Source organism: Cricetulus griseus, chromosome 6 (genome assembly GCF_003668045.3).
Source record: "Cricetulus griseus strain 17A/GY chromosome 6, alternate assembly CriGri-PICRH-1.0, whole genome shotgun sequence".
In the NCBI taxonomy this organism is placed as follows: Eukaryota; Metazoa; Chordata; class Mammalia; order Rodentia; family Cricetidae; genus Cricetulus; species Cricetulus griseus.
In genome coordinates, this window is record NC_048599.1 from 58419935 (window position 1) to 58431958 (window position 12024).

The 12024-nt window shown below is 52.9% G+C and overlaps 1 protein-coding gene across 1 annotated transcript in view; it reads left to right on the plus strand.

The window, feature by feature from the left end:
* Sptbn5 (spectrin beta, non-erythrocytic 5) overlaps positions 1–12024 on the plus strand; it is a 44558-nt gene that overhangs the window by 12390 nt on the left and 20144 nt on the right. The window contains 18 exon segments of the mRNA XM_035446466.1: positions 522–648; positions 1737–1825; positions 1909–2052; positions 3763–3915; positions 4205–4335; positions 4550–4789; positions 5505–5792; positions 6668–6908; positions 7039–7178; positions 7308–7407; positions 7944–8114; positions 8396–8560; positions 8927–9141; positions 9408–9594; positions 9818–10018; positions 10243–10359; positions 11336–11481; positions 11853–11988. Of these exon segments, the coding sequence (XP_035302357.1) occupies positions 522–648; positions 1737–1825; positions 1909–2052; positions 3763–3915; positions 4205–4335; positions 4550–4789; positions 5505–5792; positions 6668–6908; positions 7039–7178; positions 7308–7407; positions 7944–8114; positions 8396–8560; positions 8927–9141; positions 9408–9594; positions 9818–10018; positions 10243–10359; positions 11336–11481; positions 11853–11988 (2991 nt within the window).

The following is a 12024-nucleotide window of genomic DNA, read 5'->3' on the forward strand; positions in this document are numbered from 1 at the left end:
CGATCCCTTTTCCTTTGTGTTTACTCTCAGACCACATAATTCATCATTTTAAAAACAGATCTATGTGTTAGCAAGCCTCTAGAACATCCACCACACTTTACAAATAAGTTAATCAAGGTGAGGTGGGGCAGGCTACTGCCTAAGGACCCAGCGATCTCTGCCAAAGAGGCCTTTGGATTTCTTGTCCAAGGCTGTTTGTAAGCATACACGCCCCCCCCCCCCACACACACATGAGCAGCTTCACTCCTCGTACTTACATTCTAACACAATGCATTTGGTGCGGTGCTTTCTTCCCACTCTGTGCATCCTGCTTTTCCAGTGTGTTGCTTGTTAAACAACGGGAGCTGTCTCATCCCTTTTGTGTGTTCTGTATCCCCATCTGGTGCAAAGATAGTCATGCAGGCCTGGCTCCTGGCCTTCTCAGTCCTTTCTCACTATTGCAGGAGAGGTTTAGAGTCTGCCCTTCTGCCAGGTGGGGAGCCACTTGGTCACCTAATCAGAACCTTTGTCCCTCTATACAGGAGGAACCTCCAGAAGACTGGAAAAGGCTTGACAGAGAAACAACTGGAGAACCTCAGGGTGGGGTCCAAGTTTTAGCAGCCACAGGCAGCCAGTGTTCACACCAGCAGATGCCCTTCTCCTCCAGAGGTACAAGGCCATGACCCTCACGAAAGCCTGAAGTCTGTCAGGAATGAGGTTAAACATCTGCTCTGTGGCTGTGTCTGGGGCTTCCCAAAAACAAATGGAAGAAGTTCCAGGGAGGCCAGTTTGATTTCAGCAGAAAGAAGTAACTGGGGCTATCTGGAAGCACCCTGTGTGCTCAGAGTAGCATGTAACTGCTTCTAGACAGTCACAGGAAGGTGGTTATCACACCACCAAAGTTTAGATGAGATGGGCTTGTTGGCTCTGTGGAGTTTGAAATTCTCTGGGTCTTCCCCTGATTTCTGTTTTCTTCCCCTCGCTGTACCTACTCTTTTTTTAAATTTTATTTATTAAATATACAGTGTTCTATCTGCATGTTTTGCCTGTACACCAGAAGAGGGTACCAGATGTCATTATAGATGGTTGTGAGCCATCATGTGGTTGCTGGGAATTGAACTCAGGACCTCTGGAAGAGCTCTGTGCTCTTAACCTCTGAGCCATCTCTCCAGCCCCTGTACCTACTCTTTTACAGTATCCATAACCAATTTCCGAGTAGTCCGCTTGCTGCTGCTGCCCTCCACACTTGCCCAGGGACAGAATACAGAAAGATAGAGATGGTGTGCTCATCTTCACAAGGAGGGGTGCGAGCCTGTGCTTCTTCCCTGCCTAGCTGCCGCCGCCACCACCACCACCACCACAGAGCTTTGCAAATGTGTCTTCTTGGGCAGACTCCAGTGGGCCTTGTCTTGCCCTCTTTAAATACCCAGACCATCTGGCCTTTCTTTTCCCCAACACCCATGGTACTTATTTCACATGGCAACACGCCTTGCCTACCTATGTATATCCCTGGATAGTGTCCTGCCTGTTCTGGATCTGTGAGCTCTACAGTCCTGAGGGTCATGAGCCCCAATGGGAAGGTCCAGTCTCAAGCCTTTTTGCCTCTGAAAGCTCTTCACACAGGACCAGGCACAGGGGAGCAATGGGTACTGAACAACCTTGACTTACCTTGTAGTGAGCTACTGAGTAGTAAAGAGAGGACCCCAAGCAGCCCTCGAGTCCTGTGCTTTCATGACAGTATGTGTCTTGTCTTCCAGAAGAGGCCCTGAATACTGGGGAGCTGAAAGACTTGGGGAACAGCCAGAGCAGGATGAACATCATCCACAGCTTAGAACAGAAACCCCAGGTATGACCACAGGCCCCATCGTGGTGGAGATCCAGCCACTTGGTGGGAGCTAGGTGTGGACACACTGCCTTCCTTTTGCACAGGTGGTGTCTGCCGTGTGCCTTCTAGGGGAAGGCCCAAGGATGGCTCTCCAGACTGAATATGACTTTGATGTAGACACCAACACCATACTCCAGGCACAGGCTCATTTGAGCCAGAACTATGAGAACCTATGGGCCCTGGCAAAGGTAATGCTCTTCATTTAAGCAATGTCCATAGCTAAGCATGTGGCATGTGTCTTTATTCCCAGTTGCTCCAAGGGCTGTGGTAGGAAAATTGCATAAGCTCAGGTGTCCATGACCAGCCTGGGAAATACAACAAGATGAAAACCCCCAAAAGTGAAATCATGCTTGCCTGGCATACTTGAAGTCCTAGGTTTCAATCCCTGCACCAAAAGAGAGAGAAGGGCTAGAGCATTGTTCTCAATCTGTGGGTCATGACCCCTTGGAGGGGGTCAAACAACCCTTTTACAGGGGTCACATGTCAGATATCCTTCATGTCAGAAATTTACATTACTGTTCATAACAGTAGCAAAATTACAGTTATGAAGTAGCAATGAAAATAATTTTATGGTTGGGGGTCACCACAGCAAGAGAGCTGTATTGAAGCAACAGGCAGCCATTTAGAAGGTTGAGAAACCCTGTTCTAGAGCCTGTGCATGATCCTAGGAACAAGCAGTGATTGATATGTTCCCTGCTCTAAAGGAACTTACATGATGACCAAGATGTCAACAATTTTTTTCTTCTTTTTCCCCCCAAGAGATTTTTTTTATTAGTTCAACTTAGAAACAAGCCTGCTTGTTTCACATGTCAATTCCTTCTCCCTCTCCCTCCCCTCCCCCTAACCCCCACCAGCCCCTACCTCATCCCCCCTCTGTTCTCCAGGGAGGGTAAGGCCCTCCATGGGGGTTCCCCAAAGTCGGTCATATCATCCTGGGCAGGGTCTAAGCCCTCCCCCAGTGTTCAGGCTGAGAGAGCATCACTCCAATGTGGGATGGGTTCCTAAAGTCCCTTCTAACGCCAGGGATAAATACGGATCCACTACCAGGGAGCCCCATAGAGTGCCAGGTCCTCCTCGTTGACATCCACGTTGAGGGGTCTGGATCAGTCCCATGCTGGCCTCCCAGACATCAGTCTGGGGTCCATGTGCTCCCCATTGTTCAGGTCAGCTGTTTCTGTGGGTTTTACCAGCCTGGTCCCAACCTCTTTGCCCTTCACTCCTCCCTCTCTGCAACTGGGTTCCAGACTTCAGTTCAGTGTTTCTCTGTGGGTGTCTTGACTCTGCCTCCATTAGCCACTGGATGAGGGCTCTAGGATGGCATATAAGGCAGTCATCAGTCTCATTATAGGGGAAGGGCATTCAGGGTAGCCTCTCCACCATTGCCTAGATTGTCAGTTGGTGTCATCCTTGTAGATCTCTGGAAATCTCCCTAGTGTCAGATCTCTCCTCGAACCTATAATGGCTCCCTCTGTTATGGTATCTCTCATCCTGCTCTCCTCTATTCTTCCCCGACTCGACCTTCCTGCTCCTCCTTTTCCTCCTCTCCCCTCCTCTTCTCCCCCTCACTTTCTCCCAGCTCCCTCTCCCCTACCCTCATGCTCCCAATTAGCTCAGGAGATCCTGCCCCTTCCCCTTCTCCGGGGTCCATGCATTCTTCTGTTAGAGTCCTTCTTGTTTCCTAGTTCCTTTGGTAAAGAGGATTATAGGCTGGTAATCCTTTGCTCTATGTCTAAAATTCATATATGAGTGATTACATACCATGTTTGTCTTTTTGTGGATGTCAACAAATTTTAAGTGGATGTGGTACAGATGTGGAGTTAAGACTTGATCCTGCTCGTGGCTGAGGATAGATGGGGCACACCCAGGACCTCTCTGAGCGCCTTCCCCGCCCTCTTCAGCTTCACAGGGCCCGACTAGAGGAGGCAGTAGCCCTGTTTAGCTTCTACAGCTCCTGTAGGGAGCTCCAGTCCTGGCTGGAGGAGCAGACAGCGCTGTTGCAAACATTGCAGCCCCAGGGTGACAACTTAGAGGTCACACAGCTCAAATGTGAGGTAAGCTGCTGAGCCAATGGAGACAGAAGTTTGCACCGCCCTGGCATTGCTTCTGTCTCCCTGTTACTCACTGTTTTTCCCCATTCTTCACATTTGTTCTGGTCCTTTCTGGGGAGGGTCCCAAGGCGGCAGGCCTAACTCTGAGGGCTAGTGACTCACAAGCTTTCCATCTCAAGGCTAGCAGGATGAGTGTTTTAGAGTCAAGCATCCCAATGCCCTTTGTGGTCCAAAGTGGGGATGGGGAGAGAAGAGCCTGCCTCCCAGGGGTCTGGGTCCTCCTCCTCCTCAGAACTTTCTCATGACCTTGGCCATCGGAAAAGGCCACTGGGCCGAGGTCATCAGCACTGCTCAACAACTGAAGCAGAGATGTCCAGGACACACCTCGAAAATCCAACAACAAGAGGAAGACCTGAACCAGAGGTGACAATAAAGGGTGGAGATGCAGGTGGGACAGGGCCCTAGCTTGGTGCCTCCTACCATACCAGGTAGAGAGGTTAGATGGTGTTGAAGACAGTGAGGAGTGGGCAGAAGACCACCAGCCTAGAAGCCTCGATCTTGTCTAAGACCTCAGCTGGGTGGGTGTCATTGGATGGATGGGAGGTGTGATGGATACATCCCTGTATCCTCTGCTCAGGTGGCAGCGGCTGGAGGCCCTGAAAGAGGAGAAAAGCCTGCAGCTGACAAACACCATGGAGGTGTGCCGCCTTCTACAGGAGTCTGAATCCACACGAGCCCAACTGCTAAATATGATAGGCAGGCTGAGGGCTCTGGGACCAGGAGGCTCTGAGGACAACCATGGTACTCTGCAGTGGACCCAGCAGAAGGTGCTGGTACTGGAGAAGAGGATCTCCTCCCTCCAAAGAACAACTATGGAGTATGGCCAGCTCTAGGATGGTGGTGGTGGCTGGGGAAGTGGTGAGGGCAGAGGGGAGGGGCAGGAACTGGGGTGAGGAGAAGATGGCCGCAATGTGCTATTGGAAGGCTGCTGGCAGAAGCCAGAGACTGTTGGCATGAGAATGTGCTGTCTTGACCTGGACCAGCAGGTCATTCTTCAGTGACAAATGAGTCTCAAATGAGGGGGGCCAGGAGATGAGATCAAGACAAAAAAAGCTGGGGTTGGGAGGTCTTGCACAAACTGCCTTATGCCAAGCAAATTTATTAAGAAATACAGAATCTCGTATACTATTTTCAGGGAGAGAATGGCCAGGGTCAGTAGAAATCTAAATCAGACAGTGACAGCCAGAGGATGCAGGGTATCCGACAGCTGCTTTAAGACTGATAACCACAGCATTTCAGAGGGGAGTGCTGGATTCCCAGGAACTGACACCTTAACTCCTTTGAGGCCCAGACCCCAGACTGGACCTTTCAAGGTCTACCACTAGGCAAGGACACAGAATTAGTGTTCTCCTTGTCCTTTCATTAGGACCTCTGAGAAAGTCTTGGATTGGATCTGGCTCCCAACATTCAGAGAAAGGGAGAGCCCCAGGCTCATGCTGCTTCTAGCTAGGGGTAGGGTAGACATTCAGAACCGTCACCATTTCCCTGGGAGACACAGGCCTGGTGTGCTGACTCTGGTTAACATCCTGCAGGGTGATGGGGTCAGGCCCCACAGAGGGCTGGCTGCTTCAGGAGCAGGTGCTGGTGCTGCAGGATCTGCTAAAGCAAGCGCAAGGGCAGCTGGCCCAGCACGTCCAGATCCAGACTGAGGCTCGGGTCCAGCGAGGCATCCTACAAGAGAGCCAGAAGTTGTTGCTGTGGGCGGAGGGCATCCGGGCTCAGCTGTGTAGCAAAGAGGAGCTGGAGGATGTGACCTCAGCCCAGGAGCTGCTGAGGAAGCACGGAGGCCTACAGGAGGAGACCTGCCTGTGGCAAGAGAGGTCAGGACAGGCCGGAGCGGGTTGAGTTCATAAAAGGAGGTCATGAGCCAGGCTGGTATCTGGCATGGCACTGCAGGCAGGTTTCCAGGAGAGAGCCTGGCCTACGTCAGGCAACTTGAATACTTTGGAAGGCACCCCCAGACATCGAGCTGCCAGAGGGGCTCTGAGTTCCAGCCCAGCCACTCTCTTTCAAGCGTTAGGATGGTGTCCCCAGTCTGGCTTCCCATTCTGAGCAGCGCATATCCTGCTGGCCTCTACAGTCAAAGGACCCAGGAGCCACCAATGGGACTAATATTTCTACCTCCTCACTTCCTTCAGAAGTGATGTACAGCCTTATGAGCAAACAGAGCCACCAGGTACACTCCTCAGACTGTCCCCTGCTCCAAGGAGCCAGACAGGTATCAAGTGGGCCCTGAGAGACAGACACCTGGCTTCCATTTATCACACACCCGCTACTTTAGGGTTACGGCAGCTTAAAGGAAATGCTGGTTTTTCCTGCCCCACAGTCATGCCACCCGTTTCCAAAATGCAGGGGTAGCATCCAGCCTAAAGGGGCACCTGTTCTCCTGGGTCAAAGGCTCCAGTGGCCCTAACAGCAGGCATGTGCGGATTGAGTGATTTTTTGCTGAGTTGTGTTGTCCCAGCCTGCCACCAGCCATCTAAATAGAGGACAGTATGATGTAGGTCCTGGGCACTCCACCTAGCCTGTTGCATTCCATCTTATTCACAGGTCAGAACACAGCTGTCCTATGAGAAAGGAACCAATAGGACTGAACAGCCAGTTATCTTCACTTCAGAGCTCTGTGATGAAGGGCTGAATGAGCTGGTGAGAAGGGCCAGGTATGGTTTGGCACTATGTTTGTTGTTTTACACAGGCTGCAGCAGTTGGAGGCTCAGGGCCAGCTGGTGGCAGTCTCAGACTCCCCTCAGTCCCAAGAGGTGGCCAGTGCCCTAAGGTTCCTAGGCCAGCAGGGCCAGCAACTGAAGGCTCTGTGTGGGCTGAGGCAGCAGAAGCTTCAGAACAGGCTGGAGTTGCAGAGGTTTGCCCAAGAAGTGGATAGCTTCATTGCCACCTGTGCCAGCCACGAGGCCTTCCTGCACCTGGACAATCTTGGGGTAAAGAGTTGGGGAAGTAAAACTGGAGTGCCATCCTATTGCTGCTAGAGGGAGCTGGTCTCCTTGGGCTCAGAAGCCAGGGTGGGCAAGAAGGCTCTGAGGACGACCTGACCTCAGGTCTCTCTATCAGGAGGACCTAAGGGAGACCCAGAGCCTGCTGCGGCAGCACCAGGGTTTTGGGTGGCTCCGGAGCACCCTAGGATCTCGGGCTGAGGCCCTGCGGGTTCGTGGTGAGAAGCTGCTCCTGAGCCAGCATCCTGCTGAGCACAAGTGAGCCATTTGCCTGCTGCAGTCTCTGCACGGGGACATACTGCTGCCCTGGAGCTGGGTGGAGTGGGGTTCCCTTGGGCTAGGGGTGGGGTAGGGCAGAGAAGAGCAGTCTCCTCTCCCACACTCCAGGATCAGAGAGCTGCTGCACAGTGCCCAGACATGGTGGGCCAGGGCCCAGGAGAGGAGTGAGCAGAGAAGGGAGCAGCTGCTGGTCTCCCTCCAATTGCAAGTGAGTCCGTACTGCAGTGTCCAGGAGCCCACCGCTACACTCAGGCAGTAGGATCCTGTTTACTGAGCACTTTCCCCACCTGCGGGTGTTTCCAAGAGGGCGCTAGAGCTGTGGTCACTGTGCTTCTCTGAGAAGCACCTCTTGACTAACGGCCCCTTTCATCCTACTGCACACTTGCCCTCACTTCTGACACACCAGGGTTTGCGTGGGTGAGGGAAGCAGCTATAGACCTTAGCCTTGACGCTTGTTCAGGCCCCAGGGCCAGGCCAGGCCTTCAAGAACATCAACCTATTTAGATCAAGAACCACGCGAGATCTGGTGTGGTCCAGAGAAGTGGGACCCCACAGGTATTTCTCTTTCTGGGCACAGTGCCCTTGCCTTATTTGGGGACCAGAAAAATCCAAGCTCTACCTCCCCTGTACCTGAGAATCAGCACTGGGTCTTGTTTTTCCCCCGCAGAGCCCTTCTCTCTAGAGGTAGGTGTGCTGCCCCTCACCCTGGGCCCTGAGACCCACTGTCTCCTGATTCTTCGGCAGGAATGGAAGCAGGCTGTGGCAGAGTTAATGGTGTGTATGCAGGAGAAGTGGCCCACGGTGGCCGGTGAACCCTCCCAAGCATGCTGCAACATTCTTCAGAAACTCAAGTGGCATAAAATAACTAAGAGTGAGCTGTTAGCTACCCATGGGTACATGGAGGACCTACAGCAGGTGAGGAGGCTGGACAGAAGGTGCAGGGCCCCCTTGTCTTCCGATTCCCAGCACGCACTGCTCTATAGAGCACAGCACTGAAGGAGGGTCCCCTCTACCTCCTTCACTTAGCTGGGTGTCCCCCTAGATAGGCACCCAAATCAGCTCAGAAAGCTGCCACCACCCCAGAAAGCTAGGGGAAAGCACTTGTAGCCAGCAACCTGCCTGTGGGTGCAGCATACTGCAGTTGGTGATGGTCCTAGTGGCTCAGCAAGATGGCCTGGCCTCTGTCTCCACTGCAGGCTGGGAGAGAGCTGTTGCATAGCCACCCATCTGCACAGGAGGACATACAGGACAGACTTCAGGGTCTGAATCACAAGTGGGAGGAGTTGCATTCCAGGATGGCAGAGCAAGGGGACAAGCTACAACAGACAAGACAGCAGGAGCAGCTCGTGGAGCTACTGCAGGTCCCTGGGGAATGTGGGATGGGGCGAGGACACAGAAGGAAGACAAGGACTTGGCTGGGGCAGAATGGGATCAGGCAGAACAGTGTGGCTCCACAAAGTCCTGCACAGAGCTCGGGCACAGAGTAAGCTAAGCATGGCTTTGCCCAGCAGCAGGCTACCACACGAGTAATTTCTGTGTGTCTAGCACACGAGTATCACAACTTGAGTACTCCAGAGAGGAAGGTGCATGAGGGGATGGCTTGCACACTACTAGTTGGTAGGCCATGATGAATCTGGGGCTAGGAGCACTGTGGACTCAGAGCCCCACAGGGTGGCCTGCTGGGCTACAGTGGAAAGGTGAATGCAGCCTCTTGTCACCCTCTCCAGGATGTCAGGGAGATGCTGGAGCACCTGGAGGGAGCCCTGCAGAGTACTGAGACAGGGCAGGACCTGTGCTCCAGCCTGAGGCTGCAGAAACAGCACTGTCTACTAGAGGACAAGAGTCAGGCCCTGGCCAGCAAGATGGCTGCCCTCATCTCTCAGACCCACCGTGCATTCACTTCCCTGACCATCCTGGAGGAGAGCCAGAAGTGTCTCCAGAGGTGGCCATTCCATCCTCACTGTGCCTGAAGGCCATGCTTCCCCCTCCACACACAGCTTGTGAACCTAAGGGCTGAATGCCACCTAAAGAACCTGAGGGCATCAAACCCCTTCCTTTCTGAGTAGAATTGTTCTGGGGTGGAAGGGATCCAGAAGTTTCCATCCAGCCCCTGATGTTCTTCTTGGGTCCCTGGTGGGGATGAGGAAAGGACCACGGCCTTGTCTTTATTCTTTCCCCCAGCCTCTTTATCTTTTCTCCTTCTACCAGGTTCAAGTCCCTGCAGAGCAAGCTGGCCACCAGGCACCTGCAAGTGCAGGCATCAGTTGAACTGTACCAGTTTAACTGCCTTCACAACCTGGAACTCACATGGGTGGCTGAGCATATGCCCAGTACTAGTCCCACCTGCCCTGCCCATTGCTGGCATGATGCCCAGAGCCTTCAACATAAGCACAAGGTAGTGTCACCTGTTTCCTCCCAGGGCCCCCAACACATCTCACTCCCCAAACTTTGAAGCCCCCTGCCACTATTCAGGGTATCCTGGCCTCTAAATCCTTCTCCCTGAGTGTCCTGGTTTCCAAATACACTTTGCTCCAGCCTGGCGATCTAGAACCTAGAGACACAGCCACGACTCTAATCTGGATTTCTGTGGCTAAGGGAATCACATTGTTCTGTGGCAGGTACTCCAGGTGGAGGTGAAAACTCACCTGGGACACGTGCATAGGGTACTACGTTCTGGCCAGAGTCTAGCAGCCTCTGGGCACCCCCAAGCTCAGCACATTGTGGAGCAGTGCCAGAAGCTAGAAGGCCACTGGGCAGAACTGGAACAGGCATGTGAGGCACGTGCCCACTGCTTACAGCAGGCCGTCACTGTCCAGCAGGTAGGGGGCCAAGAGGGTGAGGTCTGCAGAGTGGTGGGAGCTGGGCCAGCTGTGGGAGAGGGGAGCTGTAGGACCTTCACGGAGGGAGGCCAGTGATGAGAGCTCTGTGCCAAGTTAGCTGGTTCCAATAAGGGTCCAGAAGCCTCTCTGCTGGCTGCTGGTGACCACGACAGGTGACGCAGGTCTCAGCTAAGATCACCAAGATGAGTCACCATCTTTTGCAGTACTTTCTGAAGGTGTCAGAAATAGAGACCTGGGTGGAGGAAAAGTGGCCTCTGGCGAGCAGTCAGGAATATGGCAGCGATGATGCAGCTACCTTTGGGCTCATTAGGAAACACCAGGTACTGTGTCCTGAACATCTCCATGTGAGTGAGACTCTGAGCCCTGCCTGCTGTTTCCTTCCTGAACATGTGGCTAGCCCCGTCCACCACCCACCCTCCTCCCCTGAGCACACTCTTCTGCCAGCACAGCCTTGTGACTCAAGAGTGTGTTTACCTTCTATAGCCCTCCTGGACTTGACTCTTCATGCAGACTTGGGATGCCTCCGTCTCCTCTTGCTTCATCTCCTTCCCAACACTTTCCTACTCCTCAGAATCACCTGCTTCAGCCTGCCCCATGCCCTTCATATGTGTCCTTCTCTAGGGCTCTGAATGTCATCCTGTCTGTTAACCCAGTCACCATCCTAAAACCCATCTCCTCCCGCAAGCATTCCTGGTAGGAAGGAGGGATGGAGGCCAGAACGGATTCCTAGAACCATCAAGCTCCAAAGCCTCGGCCCCACTGCACTCCTGCTTCTTGTCATGGAATGTCCTCTTGTCACTGTTTTGTGTTATCTTGTGGATGAGGATTTTCAGTGAGCTATTCCTGAAGGGTGTGCCTGCAGGCTTGGCCTCATGCAGCCTCCACGTGCCAAGCATGCAGAGAGGCTTGCTCGGTTTGGTCTATTTTTACACTTTGATATTGGGGTCCAGCATGATGCCTCCTGTACCATCCGTTCCTTGGGCCAGTCTTCCCACTATTTACCTTTCCAGCTAAGTAGTGAACCCTCTTAGCGTGGAGAGCATATCTTCACTCTGTAAAACAGTAAGTGTGCCATCAGTATGGGGTAAGTGGGTAATGGGTGGTGAAGCTGACTGGATGGAATGCAGATGGTTAGATAGATGGGTAAGTACATTGGTAAGTAAATGAGCTGAGATGTAAGCAGATGAATGTATGAGTTGCTGAATGGATGCCTGGGGGGATGAATGTGTAGGTTGTGTTGGGGGTAGATGTACAGAGAGATGAAGAACCACCGGGTCTGGGTTCTTACATTGGCAGATGCTGCAGCAGGAATTAGCTCTTTGTTGGAGCTCCGTGGAGGATCTTGAGCAGAGATTCCAGACACTCCCTGGATTTGAGGCCTCTGAACAGCTGGGTGTGGTACGGGAGCAATTGCAGGCGCTACAGAAGCTGGCAGACGCAAGGTGAGGGGCATTATGGACCCTCTCATCCATGGGCACAGAGGCCCTAACCACAGCCTTCCATCCCCTGCCATGGCCTTATCATGGCGGGAACCCAGGCCTTTAGGATGCTGAGTTTTTGCTATGTGTTGCTTACCTATCTATAAGTTCTTCAGTAAATGCCCACTAAGCAGGAACTTGAGCCCTCAATTCCCAACTCTCCATCTCTTGCCAACATCCTCTGTCCCCTACTCTGGCCTTACTATGTCTTCTTCCCAAGTCAAAGGCTTGGGCAAAGATCATGAATAATTCTATTCTTCAGCCCCCCTTCCCTTCAGGTCCCCGGGGGATGTGTAGGCAGCTAACATCTAGGGAACCCCTGACTGTCACAACAGGGGCCAGGAGCTGGAGGGGACCCTGAAGCTACATGAATTCATGAGAGAAGCTGAGGATCTGCAGGGCTGGCTGGCCAGCTGGAAGCAGGTGGCCAGAGGAGGGGACGACCTTGGAGAGGACCATGAGCACGTTCTGGTGAGGGGCTAGGAACAGGGAAGACACATGAGGCAG